Genomic DNA, 26,805 nt, shown 5'->3' with positions numbered 1-26,805 from the left:
AAGAAACGATCGCAGAGATGGGGGCAGTTAAGCCTCTCTCCTCACAGCTAGGCAAATCTCCTCCCTTTTGCGGCCAGAGCATGTTATCCCAGGATGCCGGGAGAGGGGCCCACACTGATGAGCAGACCAAACCCCAACACTGCAACAGGAGTCGTCTATTTATTGATATTAAGACACTTCCCAGCAGTAACTGCTTTTAACAAGGACTCTAAAGGTAATAAAATGATGACAGCATCATAGACAAAGCGTTGGGAACATTCCTTGCAGAGAAAATTGGCTTCTCCTCTCCGGCCAGAGTGATCAGGCGCCACATGCCGTCCCAGGCGTGACCTCCCGGTCCCGAATATACGCGCCCCGTCCTCCGGCTAGGCCCTCAGAGGACTCCAGGCTGTGGGGCGAGAGCAGGGGCCTTCCCCAAGCCCCTCCCACATCTCAGAACCTTCCTCAGCTCCTCTGGACCGATTTCCCACGTCTCCTGTTGGTGAAGCAAATGCTCACGAAGGGGTGAGCCACGGCCTGGTGACAAAACAACCAGCACCAAAAAGCTGGTCCTTCCTCTTCACAAAGTCAACACAACACTTTTTTATTCTCTCTCTCTTTTTTTTTTTTTAAGGAAAGAAAAGTCTTAAAAATATATGGCACTAGAGTGTACAACTGTACAACTGCATCCAGTTACCGTTTCTTCCAGCTTCCAGGCCACGGTGCCCAGGCTTCCCCTCAGATGTAGAGCTGATGGGAGGCCAGGGTGTCCATGAAAGGCCGTACCAGGTTGTCTGTGGAGAAGTAGAAGATTAGCCCGAACGTGATGGAGATGGGGAGGGCGGGCAACGCTTTCTTGAACACGGCGAGCAGCAGGAGGGTCAGACACAAACCCTGCAGGACACAAAGGCGAGGGGGTTGGTGGTGGCCACGGGTATGGACGGGGGACGGAGAGCAGTCAGTGATGGTACAGTCCCTGGGTTCAGGGGCCCTGGACACCCCGTCATCTTCCCTGGTCCCCTCAACAGCTCTGTGAGGTGCCTGAGGGCAGGAGTTCTCACCCCGTAGCAACGCCCTGCACATGGACGGGTGAACCAGAAAGCAGGCCTCCTGACCCCTAGAACGGGGCTGCCACTACCAGACTACCTCCCCTGGCTGGCTGCTGGAGGGAGGCGTGACCTGATGGTGAGGAGCTTTCCCCAAGGGGACGTGTATTTATACAAAAACTGGACGGGCTGGACTGAAAGCCAGCAATGTTCTCAGCAGCTGACACCAAGGGAACCAAGACGTCATGTGACCCCGCCCTGGGGAGCAGGCACAGTGGCTGCCTATCCTGTTCCCAGCCCAGTCAATGCAGGCAGTGGTCCAGGGTGGGGACAGGAAACCAGAGTGCCTGCCCTATCCCTGGGGAGAGCAGGAATTCAGGGCAGACAATCTGGAAGTGGAGGAGCCTGGGAGTTCACTACCCCATCCCTGACACACACTGGGCAAATACAGAATGTCTGCAGAACTGGAGCCTCAGCCCTAACGTGCCACGTGCTACCCGGGGTTCACCAGGCAGAACGCCGAGCATGCACCGTTCAGAGCCTCCACCTCTCCAATCACCATAAGACGCTTCCCCACCATGTGTATCTGACCATGTTAAGTGACGTACAGGTCTCCAAATTTCACTGCTGGGGTTCAAAGTGATAGGCCCCCGTCTCGAGTCCCAGGAGATCCCATGGGGCTTCAGAACCCCATGGTGCCTGGGTGGCATGGAGGGAAAACACACAGCCCTGGCTTCAGAGACTCGAATTCAAATCATAGCTCGGCCCTCACAGCTCTGTGCCCACAGGCCAGGCCCTCAACCAATTCCGTCTTCTGTAAATCTCAGGTCACCATCCCTGCCTCGCAGGTGCCGTGAGACAAATGCACAGAGCTAGCCAAGACCTCGGCACCCGGTGCACAAGCTCAGTAATGTCAGAGCCCCTGGTCGCTCCTCCCCTGTGCTGTGCCTGCATCTGTTGATGACCAGAACCTCCTGTAAACCTCGGTCTCATCTTGAGGATCTTCTTGGCAACCCTGCCTAGCCCCTCCAAGGGATAACAGCACCTGAAAATTCCCCTGGGTTCCTGGGCCCCCCACCAGACAGACCCTCAGGGGCCCCACTGCCCAGGGCTGGGCAGGGAGCATCCCCCAGCCCACTCACGATGAGGATGGCCACAAAGCAGGCCAGCGTGGTGTTCCAGTCCCCACTGCCCGTGGCTGCCGCCTTGCCCACCAGCACGCTGTAGAAGATGAAGTCTCCGAGGCCGAGCTTCACACCCCCTGTGTGGTGGAGACAGAGGGAACCCATAGGTCTCGGAAGCCCCAGGAGGAAGCGGCAGAGAAGGCTGACCCTAGCCAAACAGCCCAGGTTCTCTGCCCAGCCCAGGGGCCAGAGTCCTGAGGAACGCAGAGGGCAGATGGGGTAGTGTGACTGCCCAGCTCATCTCACCTGGACTCTGGGACAAGGACTGGCTGCCTTGAAAAAACAGCAGCCAGTGGGAAAAAGGGGGAACCTGTAGTCTGAGTGACTTGCATTCTGGGCTGTGCAAAGCCAGCATTTCTGATAACTCAAGTAAAACTGCTGCTTGGCGGGCTTCCCTGGTGGCGCAGTGGTTGAGAGTCCACCTGCCGATGCAGGGGACACGAGTTCGTGCCCTGGTCCGGGAAGATCCCACATGCCGCAGAGCGGCTGGGCCTGTGAGCCATGGCCGCTGAGCCTGCGCTTCCGGAGCCTGTGCTCCGCAACGGGAGAGGCCACAGCAGTGAGAGGCCCGCGTACCGCAAAAAAAAACAAACAAACTGGTGCTTGGCACTTGGTTAAGAGTGAATAAAATGCATTGCCTGGGGCTGATGGGAAGCTACCCAACTGAGCGCTCAGTTTGAATTATAAATGCTTTTTAGGAAATTTAATTTCACTACTTTCAAGAACATGTACAATACCTGAGGTTCTCTGGAGACTCATGTCCCTTAAAAATACGTAAATGTACATTGTAAATCAACTAAACTTCAATTAAAAAAATAAGTAAACATAATTTGTAACTAGTGTATCCATTACTGATAAGGAAACAAGAGCTTCTAGAATGCTTTCATTTGTTTCCTTTCGTACAACTGCCCTGTACGCTTGTTTATAGGATAATTTTATTCATCACAGACAATAAAAATGTTTAAGAAACAGACTTGAATTGAGGAGGTCTGCATCAAGGAAACATGCTCTGCCCTGTCCACCCCCCTCGCCTCCCTTCTGGGCTCCAAGCAAGATGCCCCTCACCTCGGTCTGTCCCTTCCTCCACGGCCCCTCTTCTCTGACTTCAGTTTCCTCACTTTGGCTCCTGCCTCGGCACAGAGCAAACACTCCAGTTTCGTCACCTCACAGAGGTGACTTCTCTTGCCGTGCCTCCTCTCGCAGCTACCCCCACTCCTGCTTCCCTGCTCTGCCTGCCCTCTCCCTTCCCTTCTCTCTTCTTTTTCAATCAGTTCTTTCTCAAAGGAACCGCACTCACTTCCCAGGCACTTCAGAGATCTGTGGCGGCAGGTCCCACGTCCCCCAGCCAACGTGCTCTGGCCAGGCCACCGCCCGGCCCCCGTGGACACCCTCAAGCTACCTGTCTGTCTCAGCGCCCTGTCCCCTGGCTGGCACTCCCCGGGGTCCTCCACAAGCGCCCTTCCCTTCATCCCGTAAATGTCGCCCACGCTGTCTCCCTCGCTCTCCATTCTGACCCTACACCTTCCCTGGGTACCTTCTGGGGACCCGCAGTTCTGACAACATGTATATCCTGGTGACTCCAACTCGGGTCTCCAACCCTGACGTTCCTGAGCATCGCTCCCCTTCGTGTGTCCGTGGCGTCTCCATCTGACGTCCTGCAGAGCCTCCCACCTTCCCCCGTCACCCTCCACGCCTCCCTGCCCATCCCTTGCCCAGCCAAGTCCTGCCAGTGCGTCCCAGGTATGTGGTGGCACCACCTCCTCTCAGCCTGCTGCCTGAGTTGGGCCCTCATGGCTCTTCCCTCAGGTGGTCCCCCAGCAGTCTGTGTTCCTTGCTGCTGCCCGGGATCTGTCTGGGATGCAGCTCTGCTCACTTCAATTCCCTGCAACAAACCACTAGCAGTTCCCCACAGCCTGCAGCATGAAGTTCGAGCTCCCGTGAGTGCTGTGCACCCTTGAAGGTCCGGCCCCCAGCTGCCTGGGCCACCAAACTGCCCCGAGCTCCCAGAAGGCCTCCTCCTTTCTCATCTGAGCCTTTGCCAATGCTGCTGTGTAACAAAGAATCTAACTGGCCTTTGTCCCTGGTTCCAGGAGGGAGACCAAATCCTTGGAGTTTCCCCAGTAACAGAAGTGTCTTCGTTATTCAGGAGCCCCTTGGATCATTTATGCAAATGAGAGGATCAGGATGGCACTGGTCTCCAGAAAGACCACGTGGTTATGTGATAAGGGGGTTGGGACTCTGGGCCAGACCAACCTCTGGGGAGAAGAGGGAGCCTGGAGATGAAGTCCAGTCCTGCGAGCAATGTGGCTCTTCATTTGGCTGGTCCTGATTTGTATCCTTTATACTAAAACTGTAATTGTAAGTTTAGTACTTTCCTGAGTTCTGTGAGTCGTTCTAGCAAATTTTCCAACCTGGGGGGGGGGTGTGTGGGAACCCCCAGATCCGTAGCCAGTCGGTCAGAAGTGCGGGTGGCCCGGAGACCCCCAGGACTTGTGGCTGGCGTGTGAAGCGAGGGTGGCCTTGTGGACTGTGCCCCGGTGGGATCCGTGCTGACTCCAGGGGCTCAGTGCCAGGCCTGGGCTGCAGCCTGGCAGCCTGTCTGCCGGGTGACCGACTTGTCCTTCCAGGCCCACCTCGGCATTATCTTCTTCCCCAGGTCTGCCCTGAGTACTTTATACCTCACCTCCCCCCGCCTGGGCTGCTCCCACAGGGAACTTCTCAAGGGCAGAGGCTGTTTTAATCCTGCAGCACCTCCCTGTTCCCATGTGCCACCCGGCACATAGTAGGTGGTCCATAAACGTGTGCTGATGGAATGGCTATTTTAATCCCCTTGGGAACACAGCCATATGTTAGAACGTCTTTGGGTGCGTCTTCAGGACGGTCTTCCACACCAGCTCCTTCTGCCCCCAAACACCCGGGGCTCTGCCTGGGGGAGTCTCCACCCCAGCTCCACTGTCAGTCCCATCACGGAGCCGTGCTGTTGGCGCTGACCTGCCCAGCCCAGCCGGCCCTCTGAGCCCAGAGCCCACGCCTGCGTCCCCCATGGCTGCACGGGGACGTCCTCAGGCCACGCAGGTGCACACTTTGCCGGCCACAAGCCTGCCCTTCTCCCTCATGTCCCTCCTCCCGTGCAGCTCAAAACCCTCCCCCACCCCCCACGGCTCCCACCGCTCACGGGACACAGACCAGATCCCCGTTTTGATCCAGAAGGCCCCTCAAGTCCCTGCCTGCCTCCCTGCCCCATCTCTGCACTCGGGTCTCAGCGTCCTGCCTTCACTGGCTCTAACTCACCGTGCCGTCTGCCTCAGGGTCTCTGCTCCCAAGGTCCCCTCAGCTGGAAACGCACCCCCGCTGTGCGTCCCCCTCTCCGAGTTCCAGTGGCTCAGCCTCTGGAGCTCAGCTCAGAAGTTACTTCCTCAGGCGACTTCCTCGGACCCCTTGAAACAGGTCATGAGCCCCGTCAGCGCTCCCCATCACCCCGTGTTCTCCTTCACGGTCCTCCGGCTCCGGGGAGGGCGGTCAGTGCCCACGCCTGCGTAGCTGCGTCCCCCAGAGCTGCATCCGTATGACCGCCCCCCAGCGCAGAGCGGGCACGCAGCTGGTACTCAACCAATGTCTGCCACACACGAGGTGCAGCCTGGGCGTAGAAGTCCCCGCGGCCTGTCGACAAGGCTGCGCCTTTGCAGGCTCCTCCTCGACTTTGCGAAGCCGTCTCTGATGTGGAAGGGGCTCCTCCCCTCGCGCCCTCCTCCCCTGACCTCAGGGGGCCCCACCCGGGCCCACGCAGACGGTCGGGACACCTTACTTTCCTCCTCCTCCTCCAGCTCCTCCCCCGGGTAGCCAGGCAGGGGGGGCGCAAAGACTTCAGGGTACGAGGGCTCCCCCAAACTGTCACAGGAGTCCTCTTCTGGGTGTCCGGTGTCGTGTGAGCAGGGAGCAAGGGAGAGAGACAACAGCCCATCAGATGGTTCTCTGAGCTCAGGGCTCCCCTGCCCTTACCATCCCCCTACCCCCCCACACCCTGCCCGACCCAAAGAGGATTCTCCAGTCCACACACAAGGGAAGGGAAGGGAGAGGAACGGGGCCGAGGCAGAGGAGCGCGGTCCCACCGCACTCGATCCCCAGGGCGTGCGTGTCCGGGGGGGCTGGTCTTCCCACCTGCCCCTCCAGCCCTCGTGCCTCCCGCAGAGGCCAGGCCAGGCTGAGCTGGATGTGGTGAAAAGCCACCCCCGATGATGAGAGGCTGTCAGCCCCCTGATACTCACCCATCTCTGGGTCGTAGGGGAGCTGAAGGGCTCCCTGAGAGGAGGGGTCCAACTTGGCCATGCCCACTGTCCACACCATGGCGGCTGGGGAGGGAGAGAAGGGTCAGGCCTCAGGCAGTACTACCTGTGGCTGCCCCCAGGGCCTGGGAGGCAGGCGGGCCAGTCTGTGTCCCCAGAAAGCCTGCACAGGGCCCTCAGTTCCTGTGGGTATTTGCTTATGCCCCACTGTTAGGGGGCCGCTGGGGGTCCAGACTCACTGACCAGGTATGGGCAGACGATGCTTCTTCCTGTCTTTTTTGGCCTCCTCACAAAAACAATGATAATGTTGTTAGTGAACAAGTTTGGTGAACTAATTATGTTTTTGTTTTATTGTGGTAAAAAAAAAACATGTAACATGAAATATGTCATCTTGACCATCTTTAAGGGTACAGTTTAATAGTGTTAAGTATACTCACACTGCCGTGAAAGAGATCTCCAGAACTTTTTTTGTCCCGCAGAACTGAAACGTTGTACCCACTCCCAATCCCCCAGCCCCTGGCAAGCACCATTCCACTTTCTGTTTCTATGATTTTGACTACCTAAGATACCTCGTATAAGGGGACTCATACAGTATTTATCTTTCTGTGACTGGATTATTTCACTTAGCATAATGTCCTCAAGGTTCATCCATGTTGGAGCACGTGTCAGAACCTCCTTCCTTTTTCAGGCTGAATAATAATCCATTCTCTGTATATACCACATTTTGTTTATCTGTTCATCCATCCACAGACACCTGAGTTGCCTGCATCTCTTGGATATTGTGAATAGTGCTGCTATGAGCATGGGTGCACAAAAATCTGTTCACGATCCTGCTTTCAATCCTCTTGGGTCTATGTCCAGAAGCAGGACTGCTGGATCCTGTGGTACTAACATGTTCTCTCTCTCTGGCCTAGAAACTCTCTCCTGAACTCTTATCCCATCTCTCCAACTCTCCATCTGAATGTCCAGTGAGCATCTCAGACTCAACATGCCCTGAACGCTCTCAACAACCGCCCTCCGACCCGCCCACCGGCCTTCTCCTTCTCAGTAAGCAGCAACTCCATCCTTTTTGTTGCTCAGGCCCAAAAAACTGACAGTAACCTTGACTCTCTTTCTTACAACCTGCACCCCAACCATCAGAAAATCTTGCCAATTCTGCCTCCAAGATGTCTGTAGAGTCCAAGCACATCTCAACGCCTCTACTGCTGCCTTGGGGCCAAACGCCAACATCTCTCTCCCGGATTATTATTCAGCCTCCAAACCTGGCTCCTGCTTCTACCCTTGTCCCTGATACAACCTTCGTGGTCCTGTTAAAACGTAGTCAGGTCAGTCCACAGTCTTCCAGTGGCATCACATCTCACTCAGCAATAAAAGCCAAGTCCCCACCATGGCCTAAGAGGATCTGACCTCCCCCGCTCCCCGCTGGCTCCCTCTGCCTGGCCTCGGGGCGCTCCGAGCACACCAGGCCCACGCCCACCTCAGGGCCTTTGCACTTACCGCTGTTCCTTCTGCCTGGAGTTCTGTCACCAGATATTCCTAAGGTGGGTCTCTGGTCAAATGTCACCTATGACACAGGGCCTCCCTGACCACCTTCTGTAAAATAGCACCCCTCACTGCCCTGGAGTCCTTCACGCTCCCCCCCCCACCCCCCACTTTATCTTTCTATGGAGCTCTCACCTCCTGACTTACGTTTGCCTGTTGGGTCCCTGTCTGCCTCCCCTCCTAGAATGTAAGCTCCATCAGAGCACAACGACGGTGAGCGGAAGTCTGACACGGCTCAGTCTTTCCATACACAGTCTCTGCTCATTTTTTAGGCTGTGCCTGGAATGTGCTTTCTCACCCTGGGGCCAGGCCGCCAACGGCTCTCCACGACGAGCTCAGTTCTTCATTTGTATAGAGTGCCAACTCTAGCCATTCATAGGCTGTTTCCCAGTGCGCCCTGCAGACAACTGAGCCCCAGAAATTCAGGCTCTCTACTTGAGTAACAGAGGGGAGGGCATAAAAACCACAGCGCAGTGAGCTCCCTGAGGCCTGGGACCTTGTGGATCTTGTTTCCATGGCAACCGCAATGCCCAGCACAGCGCCCACCACAAAGTATGATGAATTTGATGCATGTCTGTTGATGCCTTTATAAGTACAAATCCCCGAGTGTACTGGCCCTGAGGCCAGCAGCAACCCCGAGGGCATTCCCTTCACAGACTTCACTTCAACCATCCACGAAGCTGTTGAGGTAGCCCAGGGAGAGGTAGGCGCACCCTTCCCCCCCAGACCCCCACCCTAAAGAGTCCCTCTCCAAAGTCCCTTATCAGGGGCCTGGAGGGCTGAGTCGGTGGCCTTGGGCTCATGGGAACGCAGCCTGTAGCCACCACGTGCCACTGGAGCCAGGTGGGAGGAAGCTGCGGGGCAGGACCACATCCCCTGGTGCCCTCTTCCTGCTCTGACTTTCTAGGTTTCTTCCTGTCTAAGAGCAAGACACAGCCCACCTTCGTCTCGGAAGGTGGAGCCCTCCTGGGGTCACCGAGGCTGCCTCGTCTCCTTTCGTCAGGAAAACGGTTAACTATCTCCTCATCACCTCCGAAAGCCATGTATGTATCATATACTCACATGAATATATCAGGGCAGGAAATATGGGCTCGTTTCTCTCCTGGGCAGTTTCTACCAGCATTCTCAGCGGCCCTTTGGGGCACAGCACAGCCACGAGATCTGGGAAAGCAAAGACGCCCTTGGCATGTTAAGAAACATGTTTATTCCCAAGCAGCCCCCAGAGAGGAACCAGCCCCCTAAACACCAGGCGTCGGAGCGAGCGTGTCCCAGAGCCCCAGGCCGAGGCTCTCAGACCACGCCCTGCTGCTCCAGCAATCCCACCCCCGGGTTTCAGCCACGATCCCTAGAGCCTGCACTGGCTGGAGCCCACAGTGGGGTCTGAGCGGTGTCCAAACAGGCTAGCTGCAAACAGGGAACTGCTGTGTGCCTCAGAGACCAGAGGATGGGCTTGAAGTCCCACTTCTCTGAGCCCCAAATTCCTTATCCTAACAACGTAAGAAGCAGTACTGGTGATGGCTATCACACTGATACAGGCGGCTCTCCATATCTCTGGGTTCCGTATCCATGGATTCAACCAGCTGTGGATCAAATATATTCAGAAAGTTCCAAAAATCAAAACTTGTATTTGCCGCGCATCGGCAGTTATTTACATATTGTTTATGCTGCATTATGCATTACAAGTAACCTAGAGATGATTTAAAGTGCTCGAGAAGTGTGCGTAGGTTATCTGCAAATAATACATCATTTTATACAAGGCACTTGAGCATCCTCGGGTTTTGGTATCTGAGGGGGTTCTGGTACCAATCCGCCGAGGATACCGAGGGGCGACTATACTAACTGAAGAGCGGCTAACGTTTTGGGTGCTCGTTATTTATCGGTACTGTGCCCAGTCTCAGGGTTGTTCTGAGGAACAAATGACTTCCAGCGTGCAAAGTGCTTAACGGTGTGAGTGCTGTTATTAGTAACCATGTCAACAGTCACGATTCCACAGGACCCCACTTGTTTTTTTTTACAAAGGTGAACTTTCTAGAAAGGGGATCATCCAGGCCTCCCGGGGCGGGGGTGGGGGGAGGGGAGACTTCTCAACACCCATCACCCTTGCCCAGCAGTGAGGACTCAGCCCTGGACGTCACTCCATGGCCCACCCCTGCAAGCTCATGGCCCACCTACCATACACTGAGATGGCGCCCAGGATGACCCACGCAGACCACTCTGGGAGGTACTTGATGAACACCAAGGCCATGAGCGCGCTGATCATGATGAGGTAGGCCTGCTGCAGCACTAAGGGGCCCTTCCAGTGGATGCACACCATGCCCACCGCCCCGAAGTTCCAGACGGTCAGGAACAGGGTGGGGTAGTCCATGGCCACATTGTAGGTCTTGAGCACTTCCCTGCGGGACCACAGTCAAGCCCGTGAGCTGGGAAACTCAGTGGAGATGTTAAGACCCTGACACAGTTCAACACCCTTCCATCATTAAGTCCCAGCCTGGGTTCTTCCAACCTCTGGCTTCACCTGCTGACATCTCCTTCCCTGTTTCCATGAGCCCCACACGTAACCACTTGAAAAATTTATGAAACGGTGGGGAGTACCCCAACGTCTCACCCTTGGGCTGGTTCCCATAAACGTGCGCCGGCACGGCCTGGAAGACCCTCTGCCTGTGGAAAAGGCCCTTGGAAAAGTGTTCTCTCCTGTCCCTCCAGGCTCTTTGGGCCCCTGGGTCAGGCTGATGTCCCAAATCCAGGGCAAGAGAGATCCCTTTCCCCATAAACTAGGAGGTACCCAGGCCCAGCCCGAAGATCAGAATGTAAATTTTGAGGGGGTTCTGCCCCCGAACACCCCCACCCCCGCTGGGGTTCACAGAGAACCCCCTCTGCGATGGCTCTGCGTTATTTGTTTTAGATCAGGAACCAGAAGGAGACGTGTGGCCCAACTTGCAGCTCCACCCCCGTGTCGAGGAGGCCGGGCTCCTGGAGCAGCAACGCGGGCAAGGTGTGGAGACCGAGGGGTGCCCTTCCCTCCCAGGCCCTTCAGACCCACTCGTACCACAGGGGAGGGGTCTCGAAGGACCCTGTTGCCCACCGGCTGCCACTCACCCAAGGTAGATGTAGGTGAAAAGGAACAGCAGCATCAGGGAGGACATGATCAGCCAGCCGTGGATGAACTAGACGGAAACAGGCAGCATGATCGCAGGCCCCGGTCCTCGGGACTGACGCCCAGGCCTGGAAACCCTTCTTCCTTAGGCTCCTCCCTGACTATGTTGGAAGGTGGCCATTTTACAGATAAGGAGGGCACAGACGTTCAAGGGGTTCTCTCCAGGTAACCCAGCCAGCATACGAAGGAGCTGGAGCTCCTTCAGGTCTGAACACCTAGCACCCTACTCCTTCTGGACACGCCAGGCACATTCCACGCTCTGGAGATAAGGCTGGCAAGGTCTCTGCGCCCACTGGCTACAACCCAGTGTGAGGGCAGTGAGACAACAGACACACAGACACATGTTAGCATGAAGTGATAGGGCTATGAAAAAAAACCTGGCTGGATAAAGTGACAGGAGACCCACTGGGGTGCTACTTTATTAGACAGAGTGGTCAGGGAAGACTCTTGAGGTAGCCTGTTTAGAAGAGTCAGCCCGGGGAGTCACTGCCCACCTGAGGGCCTAGAGACAGGTCTTCAGAAAGACACGTTCCTCCTCCCCTGGCCAAATAAGGGAGGGTCAAGGGCGAGAGCGGGGCTGATCCTCAACCAGTCCTTTAGGCAGCCGGCAGCGGCATGGGGGTCACCGCTACCAGCCTCCCTGGAGGACAGAACCATCGGTCACCAGCTCAGGCCGCTGGGGACCTCAGCAGCCACCTGGTCTGTCTGCCATGCTGTGCGCTCCACCCAGAGCGGAAGGGGCCGCCTCTGGAATGTGCTGACTCTCCTCATCCCACCTGGGCCTGCCCAGTCCACCGTTGTCTCCTGCCCACGTCATGGAGTAAATCTTACTGCACGGAGGGTCGAGCTGCCTCTTAACAGTCCCTGGGAGTGGTCGCGTGACACCTGCTGACCAGAGCAGTGCCGGCTTTTCACCGGCCATGCTCCTTCTAGCTTGTCCTTACGCGTGCTGTATCCTCTGCTCCAAACACAAAGCCCTCTACCCTGCTTCCTGCCACCCACGGCCATCCCTGCCCCAGTTACGAACTGCCTTTATACAGGTAGCTATTTACTGAGAAGCTCCAGCTCTCGGACACTCCCCCCCACACTGCTCACCCCCACCGTCACCCCCGCTGGGACGGGGCTCATCCCTCTAGACTGAGTCTCCCCATCTGTCTCTACCTGCTCCACAGATGGCAGCAGCCTAATATGAAGTGCCGCACACACCTGCGTGTGAACGGTTTTAAATCAGGTAATGTCTAGTTCAACTTCCGTTCAGTCTTCAGGGCTTCAAAGCCTTCCTTGGGAGAAAAGCCTGAAACCCGTGCCTAAAAGCTTACGGATGTCTATGGACGATTTGGGCCACGTGGGACTCAACTCCCCTGTTCCTCCCTGGGACTGCCCCGCAGAGCAGGGGGCCCGCCCGAACGTCTCCCAGTGTTGGAAGACCTCGGCACAGCAGCTGTACCTCTCCAGCCGACAGGGAAATGGGAAAATAAAAATAAACTTGGAGGGGAAGTATATCGGGTGAAAGGAGCCTAAAATAGAACATCTCACTTCTTCAGAAGGAGAAGCAAAATAAAATTAACTTCTGAACGTGAGAAGTAACCCTATGAACACTGCAAAGAGGAACTCAAGTAAGTGGGATTATGTGTAAATTCAAAGGACAGGAGTATTAGGTAATCCATGGGGGCGGGGCAGAGGTGGGGTGGGAAAGAGTACAGGCAAACCTCAGCGAGGTTGGGTTGGGTTCCGGACCACGATAAAGAGAGTACCCAAGAAAGTGAGTCACAAATTTTTTGGTCTCCCACTGCATGTAAAAGTTAACGTTTATACTATACTGTACTCTATTAAGTGTGCAATAGCATTATGTCTAAAAAAATTTTTAAAACAGCATCAACTGAAAAATAATGCTGTTGCAAAAATGGCACCAACAGACTTGCTCAACGCAGGGTTGCCACAAACCTCGAATTTGTAAAAAAACGCAGGGTCTGTGAAGCCCGATAAAACGAGGTACGCCTGCACCAAAAATCAGGGTCTATTTTACAGGAGGAAAATGAACTCTGTTAAAAAAAAAAAAAAAAAAAGAGCCAGGGTTGCTGCCAAAGAGGCACTGAGGCATGGCAGGCAAGAGGAAAGCAGGCGGACTGGCACTCACCTTGTAGCAGCGGTACTTGTAGAGCACGACCAGGAAGATGGTCATGATGACAATGACGCTGATCATGATGAGGGTGTTGAGCACGGAGTTGAGGAAGCGCTGGCCCACCGAAGATGTGTCCTCGGTGAAAGGTGTGTAGATGCTGAGGGAGGGACAAGGGCTAGGTCTCTGTGCCCTGCCTGCTTGTACGCCTCACCCCGAGGGAGCCTGGACCTGGGGTGCAGGTGCCCTGGGCACCCCTGCCTCTCAGCACCGTGCTCTGGCTGCCCTGGCAAGCGCTGCCCACCATCCCCATGAGCTGCCCTGCCTTCCCGTCTCCTGGCTCCTGACTTTGGCCTACGACTGAGCCGATGTAGCCGCACGGAAGGGCCTGGCTGGCCTCACCAAGGCCTCCCCTGGCCCCCACACCAACTCAACCCTCCCCTGGAAGTGCTTCTCTCTGCTGACCCCAATCCCCAGCTCTGGTCCAGGGAGACCCAGCGGTTCCCTACATCCACTTCCTTATCAGCCCCATCGAGCCTAGGACGCCTCCGCCCCCACTGCTTCCCCTACCCACACCCAGCGTAACCCCATAGCTGCACAGGCAGCTAATAAACTCAGAAGGTAATTCATTGATCCCTCGCTCTGGACGTAGGGAAACAAACTGCCCGCGAAGTGCTCAAGGTCTCTTAACACTTTTCACCTGAGCTGCTCTGAGTCCCCCCCCCCCAACAGACTACAAGCTTCCTGAGGGCAAGGGCTTCTTTCTCTACTCTTTTCATTAAAAAAACCATAAACAAAATTTAACAAAAACTCCCTAAAAAAAAAAAAAAGATGTTTAGAGAAGGTACTAGGCAGCAATTACCACAGGGAGGCTGGGGGAGGGAGCAGAGAGAGCCCTCCCATTTTTCCAGGCTGCTGCTTCTGCCTGCGTTTTCTTTGTTAAAAGAAACAGAATCTCCCGTGCAAGGCTGGAAGTGAGCTAAGAAATCATTTGGTCCTCCTTGGTTTACACTCATGGGGATATGAATGAAGAGGCCCAGAGAGAAAGCAACTTGCTTGTGGTCACGCAGTGATGGGTGGTACAGCCACACCTGGGACGGAGAGCTTGCCTCCTGCAGTGAGACCCAGCATGCTGGAGCGCTGCCCAGCGGGTGGCAGGTGCTCTTCTAAGCCCTTTATGTGGATTAACTCACTCAATTCTCCTGGTAACCTTGTATCAAACCCATCATACAGACGAGAAAACTGAGGCCGAGAAAGGTTAGCAGTGTACCCAGGCAGGTCACACAGCCAGGAGGCAGTGGACGGACCAGGGTGTGGACTCGGGCAGCTCCTCGGCCCTGCTCTTCACTGCTGGCATGGGGCCAACACAGGCTGCACTCCCCTCCCCCAGCTCCCCCTCCCCCTCCCCGCCAAGCCCCCAACTCACAGCTGTCCATTCTTCTCCGTGTAGAAGCGCACGGACTTGATGGTGGCCACCACCACGATCATGCACAGCGTGACAGGCACAAATAGCATGATCACATGCTTTGCCCCATATTTGAGGGTCAGCTCCTCCTCCAGGCCTGGTGGCCGACCGGGGACCCCGCTGCAGACGTAGCGGTCAGGGTCCTCCTCATGGTCCTCCTCACTCTCCTGGCCTCTCTGCGGGAAACCACACTGTGAGGGCCACGGAATGCCCCCCCCAGAGGCCTTAGCGACGTGGCGCATGGGTGTTTTGGAACCGGAAACGAGAAGTTTGAATGTTGCTTTCCAGATGTAAGAACCAGTCTATGGGCTGTAGTTTAGATGTGGGAGTGGTGGAATTGCAGGACATTTGAAAAGTTTATGAGGACAACGAGAGATTTAAGTTGGCGCTGACCACCACAGATTCAGGAAGGGAGGCCACTTTGCTGTGGAAGAGGACGGTCCACTTAGCTGTGGAAGAGGACGGTCTGCAGAATGGGTCTGGGGCATGTCTAAAGATCTGTCCCCTCCTTCAGTATAGGGACTCAGGATACCACTCAGTTCTGCTCACATGGCCACGCTAATTTGGCAGGCCAGGTGATAGGAGGAGGGCAGAAATTAAACTCTGTTGGTTGAAACATCACAAACTAGAATGGTCAGCACACATGGGGACGTGGGGACTGTCTCTGATTGTGAATAAGACACTGGGAATTTGCAGAGGAAGAAATTACTTTGAACTTTTTGCACCCCGCCCCGCCCCCCAAAGCAAGCATGCAAGATTTGCAGCTCCGAAGCGAAGAGGCTAACTGGGCATCAAGCATCTGGGAGGATCCGGGTTACGTATAAATGAGGAGGCAGTGAAGGAGGACGGGACGCCAGGCGCTGGCACACACTGATCTGCAAGAATTTGTTTTGGAATTGTGGCAATTCAGGATCATTAGCTGCTTTGTTAATTACATTAACAGCCAAGACAAAGCCAAATGAAACAAAAATCAAAAGTGGCTGTTCTTTGGTATCAGTTCTCTGCAGAGAGAATTCCATCTATATATTCATCTGAGAAAGAAAGGAACACTGTTAATGAACAGGAACTGAAATAGCTGAAATGCACAAAAACTCCAGGAGATAAAAGACAAAGCAACTAGCAAGAAACGGGCTAAGGAGTAGCTGTGCAGTGGTCTTGAGCTGGTGAGATCTCTCTCAGAGCCCAGAGGAGGATAGGAGAAGTGAGCTCAAGTTTCAGCAAAGGGAAGTAAGGCTGGCTGGAAGAAAAAATTACTATAATGGGCAAAACGAAGAATGGAATTTAGGCAAATTCAGATGTTGTTTTACCCTGATGAGGAGGGAGGTGGCTTGGCTAGATGACTCTCCCAAGTATATCCTCCACTTCATACTGTTACAGTCTCCTGCCCTGCAGGCTGCAGAGGTAAAATCACAGTGCAGCCCACCCCTCCTGCTACGGGCTGAATGTTTGTGTCCCCCAAACTCACACGCTGAAGCCTAACTCCCAATGTGATGGTGCTAGAAGGTGCGGCCTTTGGGAGATGATTAGGTCACGAGGGGGGAGCCCTCACAAATGGGATTCGTGCCTTATAAAAGGGGCCCGAGGGCTTCCCTGGTGGCGCAGCGGTTGAGAGTCCGCCTGCCGATGCAGGAGACGCGGGTTCGTGCCCCGGTCCGGGAAGATCCCACGTGCCGCGGAGCGGCTGGGCCCGTGAGCCATGGCCGCTGAGCCTGCGCATCCGGAGCCTGTGCTCCGCAACGGGAGAGGCCACAACAGTGAGAGGCCTGCGTGCCGCAAAAAAAAAAAAAAGGGGCCCGAGAGAGCTCCCTCACCCCTTTTGCCAGGTGAGGACACAGAGAGAAGACAGCTGCCTATGAACCAGGAAGTGGGTCCTCACCAGACATCAGATCTGCCGGCACCTTGATCTTGACTTCCCAGGCCCCAGAACAGTGAGAAATAAATTTCTGTTGTTTATAAGCCACCCAGTCTATGGTATTTTTGTGATAGCAGCCTTGAACTAAGACACATCCCCAGCTCAAAAGTCAAACATGAATCAGGTAACCTCTTGGTGACCATGTCTGGCCACCTACCAAAAAGGTTCCCTCCAGCAGTTTCCTCCTACCGTCCTTTCGTCTCTGCGCTGCCTGTCCTGGCATCCAAACTCACTCTCAGGTTCCTGTGGAAATAGTAACCTGCACTAGGAAGGCAAACCTAAGGGGCAGGGCCAGGAGGGAGAGAATCACTCAGTGCATTGCGGAGTCGATCTGTAATAGGCTGTGTCTGTGCAGAGTCTACTATCAAGCCTTCACAGACCTAGGATCCACCATGGTGGACCACCCGCCCTTTTGGCCAATTCTCACCTTTACTTTCCCCTCCCTCCCACATCAGGGAATGCCTGGTTTCTGTCCATTGGGACCCCAGGTACCTGTCCGGAGGCCTTGGACTGCTGGTGGGAACCTACCCACTGGGCGGCACCCTCTCCGTTCTCCAGGCCCTGCCTGCCTTCCTGGCAGGAGCGCGGCATGGGGCTCTCGGCTGACATCAGGGACGTCCGCTCGTCACACACTTCTTCCTCGCTGTCAGAGGCCATGAATGTGAGCATGACCCTACCTCCGAACGTGCCTGGAAAAGGAACACAGGGGACCTCGTTCCACTCTCCTGTGAGGCAAAGGTAGCAGAGGGTGAGAGGCGGCTTTAAGACCTGCCCCCCAACTAGAAATGTCAGAGCCCCTCCAAACTGCCAGCACACTCACTCATTCAATCAACAAACATCTGTTCAGCACCTATTGTGCGCCAATGACACTTCTGTCGTAAAAAATTAAAAACCAACCGTCCAACGTGACAAATTATATAATCCAGGTGTTCATCAAGAGGTACAGAAGCACAAAGGGACTAAAACTCAGAGATCAGGAGTGTTTTCTGGAGAAGATAACGTCATCTGACGGAGACAGATTTTCCCGGGGGGAGGGAATGGCAGAGGGCATGAAGAATGTTCCAGCCTGAGCCCAGCACTGCCGGGGTTGGGGTGGTGATGCTGTGGAGGTGTGAAGGGTCTCTGGTGCCGAGTTCAGGAGGTGTGCTTCGTCCCCCGAGGACAGAGGTGACAGATCTAGATCTCTGGTTAGAAATATCAGTCTGGCCACTGACTGAAAAAGGAGTAAAAAGAAGGAAAGGTGACCTCCCTGGAGACAATTGTGGATGGTGAAGAGGGCCTAAGGTGGCAAGAATGGATGGGAGTAAGGAGAGGGAATCCAGAAAGGGTAGGAGGTAGACAGACAGGACCAGATGTGTGGGACAAAATGGGACAGAGTCCAGGACTAGGGCCAGACAGGGAGTAGGATGGGAGAAGCGGAAGAGCAAGGTTTCAGGGGAAACACTGTGAATTTGATCCAGGAATCTGCTGAATGTAAATGGGTTAAAAGGGTGAAGATGCCTGGGAGGCAGCTGAGTGCTGGAGCCTGAGGTGGAGATGAGAGTCATGAGTTTAGAAGTGACGGCCACGGGAGCAGTGAGCCGAGACCACGAGAGGCGAGCGTGTGTGTGAGTGTGTGTGTGTGTGCGCGTGTGCGTGCGTGCGCGCTGGGGAAGTACAGCTGAGCGTGGGACCCACAGGAAAAAACAAGGCTGTAGGGACCATATGGGAGGGAGCCTGTCCCTTGGGACTGCTGTGTCGCAGTGGTGCAGGCAGAGCAGCACCACCGGGAAGCCGGGGCAGCCCAGAGCCCTACCAACATCCTGGGCAGGTCAGCTGGGCTAGCGGCTGGGCCAGCTCCCCCGTCACCTGCCTCCTGGGACCCTGGGGCAGCCTCACGCCACTCGGCACAGTCAGGTCTGCTCTCAGCTCAAAGTTCATCTCCACGTCAGTTGCCCCCAAGAATTTATGATTTTCAAGTGGAGCAGGCAGGTTCCTTCTGCAGAGTCAGCCAGCTCTGCTCATCTTGGCAGGGTCCGAGGCTGCTGCTGTTTTTGAAGACAGTGCCCCAGGCCGTGGCCTGGATTACTCCCAGCTGGACTTCTACTCCATCCCCAAGTATAGGCCCGCGGCAAAACCTGACTCTGCTCACCTCACAGACTCGGGACCTCACAAAAGGCTCCCCCGTGGCTCTCACAGGGATTTCAGAATGAACACGCTAAGCTCCCCAGGGTTCAGCAGAGATAAGACAAGTACAGGAGTGACAGCAGTAGTGACATCAGTAGGAAGTAAAGTACAGCAGCTGCCAGGAGGGGTGACGAGGACGCTGTGCTACTGCAGTTACGACTAAGGTGGGGACCAGGGAGGCAGTGGTGGGAGGCAGACCATCCCAGGGCGGGGCGTGGAGGCCTGACCGGGGAGGGGGAGCTGAAGCTAGCAGAGGGGGCCAGCCAGGGTTTTGGTGCTGAAGAGGGATGTGACCAGAGTGCGCTCTGTGGGAGCAGAGGGCCAGCTGAGCCCTCCTGCCTCTTCCCGGGAGGCCCCAGGACTAGTGTGGCCTAGGGCCCAGGAGGCGGATCTGCTTCTCAGCGCCCAGGCCTGGGACCAGCAGAGTCTACCTCAGAGCCCAATTGGAGGGGACACGGCTTTGCAGCCCCACAGGCTGTGAGACCTCGGGAAGTTCCTAGCTTCCTTCATCTACAGTAACGGTAACGAAAGAAAACTACTTAATGGGGACCCAGAAGGGAAAACTTCAAAGCGCTCCTCCTCTGCAAGGCTGGGCCCTGCCAGATAAATCCCAAACAGACCCCTGCCTGGACCCAGGAGATGCCCTCGCTGCCCACTCTGGTAATGGTGAGTCTATTCTTACTCAAAAAGGGGTACCCGCACACAGAGCTGGCTGCATTTCTTCAAGCTAAACCGGGACATTCCAACTGGAGCAGTGCAGTGGCTCTTTCCATACTTTATTTTGTAGCACGTCAGATTTGTTTGGGGTGCGAGTTAATAATTTAGTTACGATCTCACTCCTTCTATTCTTCCCACACCTCTGGAGGGCCTGTGATTTGTCTTTACCACGACTGGAGGAGCAAATCAGGAGTCCCTGCACCTAAACGGCAGGGCTGCACTCCCAGGGCAGAGGGCAAGCTCATCCTTCAGAACCACAACAGCTGCAGCATCCTGGCTGCCTCTTCCCCTAGTGGGGAAATGGACAAACAAGGAGTGAAGATGCTTCTTGGAAGGAGACAGGGAGCTACGGGGCGGGTGGGGACAGAAAAGCACGGGACCCGGATCAAGTAAAGTCCTTCCAATTTCCATTTCTTCAGCCAGTCACCAAATCCCAGGAATGCACTTCTGCCTCCCGAAGTCTGTGAAGGACACGCCCAGGGAGAGTGAGCTTAAAAAAGGACTGTATCCCTTCCATGCAGCATCGCATTGCACAGAGGCAGGAAGTCAGAAAACTACAAAACACGCTTTTCCATCCACCACATGTAATTCATGGCCTCCTCGCGAGAAAACAAATGCTCCCTGAGAAGATTCCTTCCCTCCTTGCGCTCTGCCCAGGACTCCCAGAAAACCAGGGCACAGAGGGGCTGCAGCAGGGAAGGGCTGGACTTGGCTGTGGCTCTAATCGCAGCCCTCTGGGCCTGGCGGTCATGAGCAGAGGTGGAGGTGCCTCTCGGAGCTCCTAGCACCTGAGGGCATGGCTTAGGACTTTCAGAAAGCTGTAAGATGCTTGAGATGCTGCTTTTCAAAGTGGTCCAGGCCACCTGAGGGGTGGTGGTAGAACAGCTGCTGAGCACCCACTATGCACTAAACACAACAGTCAGGTACGAGGTGCTGCTATCCTTCTCCATTTCACAGATGAGGGAACAAGAGTTAAAAAGTGATAGGTTCAAAAAAAAAAAAAAAAAGTGATAGGTTCAAAGTCAAAGTCATCCTTGGACCTAGGTGGTCAGGTTCTGGGCTCTTAAATGCTACGCTAGGGTGCTTATTTAAAATGCAGATCCTAAGTTCCATCCTGGCCAAAGGTCCAGGGATCTGCATTTTGAGATGGTCCCTGGGCAATTCTTAGGCTGGTGTTAGACCTTCCCTGGAGCTGCTGCCGAGTAATCAGATGCCCCAGCCAGGGCCCAAACTTGGTACTGGAAGTGTCCAGTTACAGTTCACCTCCCTGTCTCAGGGGCAGGGCACCTCGCTCACCTAGCTTGGCACACCTACTGCTCTGTACAACTTGCTTGCTGAATGGGGGCGTGAAAGAACGAACAGTCCTTCCTCCTGAATACCCTGTGCCTGGTCAGAGAGCCACTGGGGAGGCAGATGAGCAGGTGCTTTTCAGACTAGGAGAGCCACAGGGGGAGAAGAGAGTGGTCTGGCTGAAAAAGTCCCCAAGCAATGCCCACCTTGAAGGAGGGTGTGGTAAAACTGGGGCTCAAGCGTCGCTGGTACCAAATGGACCAGGCTTTCTGAAGGCAGTAAAAATCGAGGGCTTTAAAAACATTCATACCTTTTGATCCTGAAATGCTACTTCTTGGAATTTGTCCTAAGAAAATAATAAAAGATTTACATAAAAACATGGTTGTTGCAGTCATTTATAATTTTTTTTAAAAAGTGAAAATGACCAAGATGCCTGACTCTGTATGATAATATATCCATTTGATGGGATCTAACATATGACTACTAAAAATCTCACTTCAGAGAATATTTACTAAAAAAAAAAAGAATATTTACTAACATATGAAAACAAGATGTTAAATTTAATAGATATAAAACTTGACATACATAATTATCTGAATTGTCTTAGAAAATACATGTATATGAAGGATTGGCAAGAAATATTACAAAACATTAATGGTGGTTATCTTTGGATAGTGAGATTGTGGGTGATACTTTATATTTTTCTGCATTTCTCAAAGCTTCTATAATAAACATGGATTGTGCCTGGCGTTTTTTGTAAAGCTATTAAGTTTTTAAAGGGAAATAACAAGTATCAACATTTAGACAGATTTTCTTCCATCCCGCCTTCTCCCACATCCTCTCTCCCTGGACTGGGGGGAACAGATGGACTCAGGAAGCCTCTTTTACACCTTCTCCTAACCCCTCTTATTACCTGGTTCCTGAAGGAGAACAGAGCAGCTGGGATGTACTTCCTTTTGCTTCTAAGTTGGAACTGAAGACTGATGATACTCTGCAATCCTTGGAGGGAAAAATCACCACTCAAATGTATGCAGATAAACAACCTTCTTGCTAGATGTTTCTCCACATCAGAGCACCAGTGACGCCAAGAACTCCTGCCGGGAGGCTGACTCACAGGCAGGTGCTGGTGGGACTGGGTGACTCTCCTACTGCTGATGTCAAATCCTATCAACCACATAGCAACCGGCTCTCCGTTCTCTCTGACGGAGCAGCGGGAAAATGCAGAGAAGCTAATGGGAGGAACAGGTGCCTAAGACTGCATTCTGGAAACCCTTCCCAGAACAAAGCACTGTGGCTCAAAGCTCTGTGCATTAGGATGTAAAATCAAACATCCAAAGAAGCCACTGCTCACTCCCATTAATCAGCTGAATGGGATCCAAATGCTGAATGAGCCAAACCAAGGGAGTGTGACCCAGAGAATTTCCCCAACCTTGCTGTGTCAGCAGTTCCTGCAATTATTATAGAAACCCTGGTGACCCAATTTCCTCAACCTGATTTTCATTTCAGAGAAATGCAAAGGTTTTGACCTTAAAGTTTAAGGCCAATGGCCCTAAATAGGAAATCGATCTTTAAATGCCATAGTAAACGCAAGTGCCTCATGCAAAAAGATGGAAATTTCGGCTCCAAAAGAAAATTGGGAGTCACTGCACTTAAGACAAACAGGTGGTCAGCGGAGAAAGGCTTGGATCCGGGTACTTGTTTTTGCAGGCCTAACTGAACAGTGCCCCTCACTTCCTTTCATCATTGAAGGATAGTTGACTTCCAATATTACAGTAGTTTCAGGTGTACAACATAGTGACTTGATAGTTTTATAGATATCCCATATAACGTTATTGTAAAATATTGGCTATATTCCCTGTGCTGTACATTACATTCTTGTATCATTTATTTTATACATAGTTGTTTGCACCCCTTAATCCCCTTCCCCTATCTTGCCCCTCCCCGTTTCCTTCTCCTCACTAGTAACCACAGTTTATTCTGTTGGTCTGTTTCTGTTTTGTCACATTTGTTCATTTTATTTTTCAGTGCTGCCTCAAAGAGAGTGGCATTGGTTTTAAATGGGCCTCTGTCTATGGTCACACGGTTACTTCACAGAGCTCCCATGACCCCTGGGGTGTTCCCAGCCTTCCCTCATACTAAGGAAGAATTTCCTGAGCTGAGGAAATTCCCTTAGAAATTCCCACAGCTTGCCTGCCTGTCTCCCCCGACCGTGTACTGGCCCTGGCTGACCTTCATCCATCTGTCCATCCACCCTGCCCATACTCTGATGCACATCACTTGCCAGATGGTTCTCCCCAGCACAGGGAGGTGGCCTCGGCCGGAGCCAGGGCCTGAGTCCCACAGGGAGGCCCTGAAGTCCCACTCCGCCCTCCCAAGTCACAGGCCCCAGGCGACCCTATGGGGCCTCCTGAAACCTTGACCCAGGCTCTAGAGTTACCTCTGTCTGCCCTTTCCTACTCAGAAGTTCCTAGGAAACATTTTCTCTCATTTCCTGAAGGAGCCTGGAAAAGGGGCGGTTTGGAAGTGGCAGAGGGAAGCTGGGAAGGTGGCCACCGTTGAGTAGGGCCCAGAAAAAATTGTGGGGTTTTGTTTGTTTGTTTTAATGAGAAGCAGTAAGCCAGTGGGCAAAAGCTGAGCCTTAGAAACGGACAGAGTTCAAATCAGCTAGCTGACTGATGTGAACCACACACTGGGACAAGTGGCCCGCACACTCGGGCCACTTCACATGGCCCCTGTCCTCTTCTGTAAAAAGCAGGATAGGCACACTTTGCAAGATTACTGTAAAAACTAGAGGTAATGTGTAAAGTGTCTGGCACAGAGCTCAATAAACGGTAGTTATAATGAAGATGAAATAAAGGCAGGGACTCAGTGAGAAGGGATAACAGAAGCCTGTTGATGGCCCTCTTGGAAAGCTACGATCTGCTAAACCACCAGACACACGAGTTGAGCACCAAGGTCACGCCTCATCCAGGCCCCGGGTGTTTCCACTTTAGCCCCAGTCCAGGGCACTCCGGCAATGTGAACATTTTGTCAAACAAAAGGGCAAGTCCGTAGACTGATGTCAGAGCTGGCAAGGACCTTATAGCCCATCCGGTCAGCACCCCATTTCCCATTTAGGGAAACTGAAGCCCAGAGGGACAAAAGGACAAAAGGTTAAGGCCCATGACCAGAAGCCACAGTTACAGCTCAGGTCTCCAAATTACCAACAAGGAGCTCTTCCCTGCTGCTGTAAAGTACTTGTGAGGGTCACATACTCAGTGGCCCAGGACCATAGTCACGCAGGTAGCCTACAAAACACAGACGAGGTCAGGATATGTCTCAGCAGATAAGGTACAGCAGAAAGTGAGCACCCTTTAATTTTTCTTCCCACTGCTCCAGAAGACTGTATTTTAGCAAAGAAAATCAGCAACCCATTCTCCCAGGCAACCAAGAAACTGGACAGAAATGATCTCCCTCCCTCACACCTGGTCCTCCCTGAGGATCAATTTGAAATTCCTTTTCCCCAGACTGTAAGAACACAGCAGCCTCACCACCTCCAGGTCAAGAAGCCAACACTGATTACACAGGGCTTGAAGCCCATGTCAGATCTGGCCAGCTCAAGGTGCGGAGAACCTCTCAGGCCCTGGCCAGGGGCAGTGTGGAGGGTGTGCCAGCTTCAGAGCCCTTGTATTCCACCCCCAGCCCCACCCCCAGCTGCTGCAGTCCAGGAACAGGTGGAAATACTGGCAGAAACATTTGTTATCTTGCCAGTCCCCAACTAAACAGTGTCTAAATGACAAATCAACAGCTGAAAAACAGCCAAACATGTCTCCAATAAAACATAATGTGACCTACACACACTGCTTTGGTTTCTTTATAAAAAATTTTTGTTTTTGTTTTTTGCTTTGCCAGGTAGTTGCTAATGGAGACCACAGAGCAATGTCCTGGGCGGTAGTGCAGTGACATGGGTAGGGCATGAGTGTGGGAAGCCTCCTGTGCAAAAACTCAAAAGATGAAGAAGACACAGCCAGCTGGGTTCAAATCCTGGTGCTCACAGCCATGGAAGCCACACAACAGGACAAGCTGCTTGTCTCCCTGAACCTCAGTTTCCCCTTCTGTAAAAGGGTTAAAAATAAGAACTGCTTCAGTGTGATCGATGCTCTTAAGACAACTGTGACAACCACTGTACAAAATGGCTTTTTATTGTATATGACAAACCTAAGTTATGTTATTGTCATTATTACCATCAGTGACTTAGAAAGAGGCCAAGGTAGGTGGGAGCCTCTCATTTGGCAAAGCCTGGGGGTGCAGCGGGGCTGTGAGTAGCCACAGGGGAGCTGGGGGGGAGAGGCGACGGGCCCCCAGGCGCATCTGAGCGGCAGCCCCTGGCCACGCTCTTCTTTGTCCTCCTCTTCTTCAAATAGACAGGCTCAGGGCATTCACCTCCCATGCATGCACATGTCAGACTCTAGACTTGGTGCACAGATACTTCAACACCAAACGATACAGAATTTTTCCTAAAAACCTGACACAACAACCATCCCACTCCTGTACAGCAACATTCCACCAAGACCCCCACCTCCAGCCACTGCCCTGAATGCTCCCTCGCACACCCAGGGCACAAACCTGGATGGCCTGCCTGACAGGTGGCTGAAGCTGCAGCTCTGAGCTGGAGACAGGACCCGAGGCCCTTTCACCAGCCGGGCTCAGACAACACCGCTGCCAACACATTTCCTTGTCCCACACAGCCACATTCACACAGAGGGGAACCTGAGGCTCACACACCGGAAGCAGCTTATACGAAGCCTTTTAACTACTGCCAAAGGTCTTGGCTGAAGTCCTTGGAGACTCAGGTGTCTACAGAACGGGGTCTATGTAGAAGTCAGGGGCATCCATACCGGAAGCCGGGGTCTGTACCGATCAGTTACTCTCAGGACAGGCTGGCAACCCAAGTTGTCAATTTTGGGTCAAGTTGGCTCTGCAACTGTTCAGGATGGGATGGATGCCTCTCAGGTTCTCCGTCTGTAAATGAGGATGCAGGTACTGCACCAATCCACAGTTCGTACCGTAAAAAGGGAATACTCATTAAGGCACAGGCGGGGGCATTTCACCCAACTGTCAAAGGGCTGAGGTCTAGTCCCAGGGCTGGACAACAGAACTAGAGTCCAGGACAACGGGTTCTAAGCTTGGCTCTCATATAGCCGATCTGCGTGACCTTGAACAAAGTCACTTTAGCTCTGTGGGCTGAGTTTCTTCATTGATAAAATTTTCTTCAGCTTCAAAAGCTAGATTCTGCAAGTCTCCTCGCAGCTGTAAATGCCTGATAAAACGGCCAAATACCAATGATAACGAAACTGGGGTCTCCAAGCCCAGACCTGAGGTCCTGTTCCTCAAGTACGCGGGAAGACCTCCGCCTCCCCTCCTGCCCCCGCCAAGCACTGCCCGGGCCGGGTGCCACAGGCCGGCAGAACTGGGCGCCCATTAGGTGCCAGCCAGGAGGGAGGAACACAATGCCGCGTCCGCACGCCTTCGAGACCCACGTGCACTGCTCCTTTAAATGCCCCGGCCCTGTAACAGCCCGCACCGCGTCCACCCCGGCGAGGGCTCCAGCGGCCGGGTGGACCGGGCCCTGCTGAAGGCCCGAGGCCTGGGGCCCCTCCCCGCGCTCCTTCCACTCCCCAGTTCCGGGCCGGCCCCGCCGCTGTCCCGGCGCCCTCCCCTCCCCGGCCGCTGGAGCAGCAGCCCCGGAACCCTCCAAGGGGCCGCGACCCACCGCCGCGAACGGCGTGCGGAGGGCAGGGCCCGGCTCGCGGGTTGCGGCTCCACCCCGTGTCCTTCGAGCCGCGGGCGACCGGGCCGCGACCCGCGCGCGCGTTCCAGCCCGCTCACCTGCTCCGCCGCGGTCCTCCGGCATTGTTTACGCAGCTGGCAGAGCGCCCGCCGGACCCGGCGCCGGCGCAGACCCCGCC

The 26,805-nt window shown here is 54.1% G+C and overlaps 1 protein-coding gene across 16 annotated transcripts; it reads right to left on the bottom strand.

Moving 5' to 3' along the window:
• Positions 1 to 597: 597 nt before the first annotated feature.
• Positions 598 to 26,786, bottom strand: PSEN2 (presenilin 2). 16 transcript variants are annotated; one of them, XM_029228781.1, is made up of 15 exons: positions 26,726 to 26,777; positions 25,735 to 25,879; positions 21,771 to 21,856; positions 21,168 to 21,203; positions 17,177 to 17,373; positions 16,874 to 16,927; positions 14,734 to 14,948; positions 13,326 to 13,467; positions 11,131 to 11,198; positions 10,207 to 10,427; positions 9,097 to 9,195; positions 6,475 to 6,558; positions 6,015 to 6,116; positions 2,168 to 2,286; positions 598 to 873 (listed from the first exon to the last, which is right to left on the bottom strand). In XM_029228781.1, the coding sequence occupies exons 5-15, from the start codon at positions 17,351 to 17,353 to the stop codon at positions 718 to 720; spliced, it is 1,437 nt and encodes a 478-aa protein (XP_029084614.1). In that variant the 5' UTR covers positions 17,354 to 17,373; positions 21,168 to 21,203; positions 21,771 to 21,856; positions 25,735 to 25,879; positions 26,726 to 26,777; the 3' UTR covers positions 598 to 717. The 16 variants fall into 16 exon arrangements, 14 of the variants coding, with proteins under 14 accessions (XP_029084614.1, XP_029084613.1, XP_029084615.1 ...); XM_029228780.1 differs by having other exon boundaries at positions 25,735 to 25,858; positions 26,726 to 26,772; XM_029228782.1 differs by lacking the exon at positions 25,735 to 25,879.
• Between the last annotated feature and the right edge of the window lie 19 nt (positions 26,787 to 26,805).

This window comes from Monodon monoceros, unplaced genomic scaffold, assembly GCF_005190385.1.
Source record: "Monodon monoceros isolate NGI ecotype Baffin Bay Population unplaced genomic scaffold, NGI_Narwhal_1 Super_Scaffold_18, whole genome shotgun sequence".
Classification (NCBI taxonomy): domain Eukaryota; kingdom Metazoa; phylum Chordata; class Mammalia; order Artiodactyla; family Monodontidae; genus Monodon; species Monodon monoceros.
Note: the sequence above shows the minus strand (reverse complement) of the source record. Positions and strands in the feature narration are given on the sequence as shown.

Excerpts from the sequence above, each read along its gene's own strand:
- PSEN2 (XM_029228778.1), bottom strand. The coding sequence starts at position 26,750 with ATGCCGGAGGACCGCGGCGGAGCAG. Across the intron at positions 11,199-13,325 it reads ACAAGTACCGCTGCTACAAG|TTCATCCACGGCTGGCTGAT; the intron begins GTGAGTGCCAGT and ends GTTTCCGTCTAG. Across the intron at positions 9,196-10,206 it reads GGGCGCCATCTCAGTGTATG|ATCTCGTGGCTGTGCTGTGC; the intron begins GTAGGTGGGCCA and ends TTGCTTTCCCAG.